Source organism: Pundamilia nyererei, unplaced genomic scaffold (genome assembly GCF_000239375.1).
Source record: "Pundamilia nyererei isolate P.nyererei 1_Seehausen unplaced genomic scaffold, PunNye1.0 scaffold00080, whole genome shotgun sequence".
In the NCBI taxonomy this organism is placed as follows: domain Eukaryota; kingdom Metazoa; phylum Chordata; class Actinopteri; order Cichliformes; family Cichlidae; genus Pundamilia; species Pundamilia nyererei.
In genome coordinates, this window is record NW_005187481.1 from 2,798,017 (window position 1) to 2,801,931 (window position 3,915).

Here is a 3,915-nt window from a genome sequence, read left to right on the forward strand (position 1 = left end):
TATAGTTATGGTCCACAACATTAAGTCAAAAGGACCCAAATAGTGAAACAGTTTGGGTAAAATGACCCTACACCCCAACCCAGATGTCTCTTCATCATTGCCATTTCTAAACCTCCTGTGCGGAGTTCCACCACATGGCAGTTTCAGAATAGTTTCTCTGCTTCTTTTTGTCTTAGTGGAAAATACTTAAATTTGTCACCGCTGATGCAAATGTCATTTATATCTATTTGAAACTTTAGCCTTTTCTGTGCTGCTACACTACTTGTGATTGAGGTATATCCATAGTTTTTGTAGTATATCAATAGAAATAAAAAAATATCCACTTTGAATCCTCTATGACACGCATCTCATGACTGAGATGGAGAATGAATGGGCATCAGGTGCAAATTACAACCACAAATATACTTTTTAATATTTTTTTCAGGAATAGTTTGTGGCTATTTTAAACATAACCTTTAAACATTATACAGCTTGATGTAGAATGTATAACGCGGTCGCTACAACTCCTGAAATGCAAGTGAGAAAGTGTTGAAAATACTTAGATGGAGTGTGATCTAATGCTTACCATTTGCTTCTATAAATCCAAACTAAATCAATGACCACAAAGTAAGATCGTGAACAAACACTCTATGATAAAGCTAAGCTTGTAGCATCTTATGAGAAATATACCTTAGCTGTAACTGAGCTACTTCACTAGTGCGAGGGGAAACTCTGTATAAAGGTCACCTCTGCACACTCACAAATGACTAATCCTTTAACAACAACAAATCCTTTCAAATAGTTTACGTGGTGCTGCTGGTGGTCCCTATGAGTCGCCAAGGAAAAATTATAACAGCTAAATGTCATATTAATAATATTATTTGCCTTAAAATACAAACACGTGCAAAATACTGTTATTATTTTATTTTATCAGACTAGTATGACTACTATTCTATAACTGTATATTTACAGGCATGAATGTACAATAAAGTTGCACAGATATATATATAATTACTATGAGCTCCCTCCAACTTTCCAATGGGTCCCACCATAAAGGTGTAATGTGTACAGAGGTTCACGCTGTCATCACCTCTAAACTAACACCAAGAAGAGCTGCTAGTGCTGTGACGAGGTTTCTCACCAGCTTTCACATCCTGTGAAAACTGTGTGCTGCTGATTTGATCAACCATTTCTCATCTGTGTGCAACTTCAGAACATAATCTAAAACCTTTAAAGCTTTAAAGTTAAGAAAACAAACTGAAAATAAACCAAATAAAGTGATTTCATGCTCTCTGTATTTTTTAACAAAGGATATATTGTTTTCATTTTAATACATTAAAAAAAGGAGACATAGTTATTTTATAAATGACTCTATCAGCAATCTGTGTGCCAGTATTTCAGTTCAATCGCACTTAGAGATTGTAATCAGTGAAAACAACAAAAACAAAAAAACATTTAATAAAAGCCCCTAACGTAAGATGCAGTTTGGTCTACAGTCCACTGCTAATGTCAGTTTTCCTATGAAAGCTAAATATATTCAACCTTCTTTCATGATAGTGCTTTCAAAAATAGTCTTGCCCTGTGGAGAGCTGCTGCAACACTGATGGGACTTATTAAGGTTTTCAGGGGGCCCTGATGAAATGAGGAAGCTTTTCAACATTTATGCTTGGTTTCCTTAAGCCAGAGTAAGGTTGGCAGATAGACAGACATTTAACTCTGCAATTGATTTCTGTTTGTCGCTGTCACGGAAAAGCATGCCGCCTGATTTTCAGCACTGGAGAGCGACATTTCAGCACTGGACAGCGCAACAGCAGTCCACACTAAACTGATCCGAGCATGTCTGTCCCAGTCTGTTTGATGCTGGGCACTGGATCCTAACCTACACGACGTTCATGTGTGACTGTGTACCCACACAGACCAGGAAACACGAAACATCCCTGCTCACCGCGAGCAGGACGGGCCTGTAAAACACCTACAGCCTGCCAACGTCGAGGGCGGGGAGGTTCCTTATTAGGGAGGGTGCATTTTAAGTTCTTAAATGCACAATAACAACCAAATATGGCGACAAATGTAACTCAAAGCCCAAAGAGAAAACGCTAACAGGCACGACGACCCTGGTAAATGACATGTAGTGTGTCGGAACCAGGCTGCTTCACCCTTAAAACTGCCTGCTATGCGAATGCTGACAGTGAAGGCTGTGGCGGCTACTTTTCCTCAGCCCACCCTTTTTCACCGTGCGGTCAAAAACAACAAAAAATGGACAATAAAGGTGCGTGAAGAAAGACATTTACATGCTTCATTTACCCACGAAGACCCAACAACAATGAAATGTGGTGAGATATACAGCTGTCCGCCCTCGCACTACAATCGACGACATACAGTAGGAGGCTAGGCTATCCCCACCCCCCGCTGTAGGTTGCAAACATCACGTAAACTAGGCCTAAGACTAATTCAGAGCTAATAATAACAGTCTTTGACAAGTATTATGGTGTATTCGTCGAAAATCGTCGAGGGTGTGTTCAACAGGCTATCCAAATAGTCTGGCGCTGGTCAAACAGCTAGTATGGCTCGTTCAGCGTTATGTCCTTGCTGTTTCTAGAATCGGCCAAATCGTCACCTGTGACTGGGCAAGGGAAGAATAATGCACTGGAAATGTTGAACAAGGGGACATAGCTTTAGAGAACACGACGTCTTTTCCCTTCTTAATATTATTATTAATAATAAGAAATAAATAAATGTATTTTAATTAGCCCGTGGGTATAATCACACAGACGGTGTCCTTTTCAAATCAAACCAGTCCAAACTGGAAAAATATGCGTACGTGCTGGCTCAAGTCAAATGTAGCTCACGGAAAAAGAAAAAAAAACAACAACAACTAATAATAATTACAACAAGGAAAAAGACAGTCGACAAAAACGTTCACTGCACACACACTGGAAATAAGGCTAATAACGCGTTTAATAACAGTTAAACCCGACCCCACCGTCTGCTCTAAGGTTAGGCCGACGCGTTAGCCTCTTCACTTTTGGGTCATATTATCAGAAAGAGACAGCTGTGAAATGAGATCAAACTGCGATATTTCTCCATGATCAACACAACAGCAGAGATTAATAACCATCTCAGTTTATGACGGCTGAGGAACACTGTTCACACGCCACAAATCCCCACAAAGCCTCCCAAACACCAGTCGTGAGGACCAAATTGCAATTAAATAAATTCGGATTCGACAAAAAAAAAAAAAAAATTTAAAAAAAATCAGCGAGCTGTACTTACATTTTCCTGGTAGCAGGGAGACAGCTGTGCTCTAATCCGGACTGGAAATGTTAGCGCGTGCTAAGTGGCTGGCAGATGGATGTGGATGTGCCTTCTGCGCTCCTCTCTACCCTCTGGCAGCCTTTGGTTGGTTATTGTGGCGTTTGCCTGCCTATATATCCTAGGAGGAGCACTGAGTTTGAATCTGCCACTGAGACGTGTCTCCTCGCTATATATTTCTTCTTCTTTTTTTTCTTTTTTAAAAATTATCTCTATGTCTACAGATTTGCGGCACCTGACAGGCTATTTACTAGAGCCCGGTGCTGTCGGAGACCGTGCTGTAATGAAGGTGTAATAACCCTCCGCCTGGATTAGGTGGACAAAGATGGCTCGGTGACGTCAATCGCGGCGACTTTCATGTTGAAATGGGTGGCCGGAGACTTCAAACACGCCATTTTAGCGCCCACAAAGCATCGTTTTCAACCGTGGGGGCTATTATTGGGGATCTGCTCGTGTTTCATTTTAATACATTGCATGTTGCGGTCACATTTGGGGTTCTAGCTCCTCAGAAAGGAGCTTTTTCTCATGGCGGGTCTGTCTGTCAACAAAATGGCGTTCCTCGAAAGGGGGTGTGGCGAGATAAGCAGTAGCCTAGGTTATCATTTATAGTAAATATGAATGTGG

The 3,915-nt window shown here is 40.9% G+C and overlaps 1 protein-coding gene across 1 annotated transcript in view; it reads right to left on the bottom strand.

Moving 5' to 3' along the window:
* Positions 1-3,623, bottom strand: part of vamp2 (vesicle-associated membrane protein 2) — a 10,028-nt gene extending 6,405 nt beyond the window's left edge. Inside the window, exon 1 of the mRNA XM_005737920.2 lies at positions 3,253-3,623. Within this exon, the coding sequence (XP_005737977.1) occupies positions 3,253-3,254 (2 nt within the window). The 5' untranslated portion in view covers positions 3,255-3,623. The remainder of the gene's footprint in view (positions 1-3,252) is intronic.
* Positions 3,624-3,915: the final 292 nt, after the last annotated feature.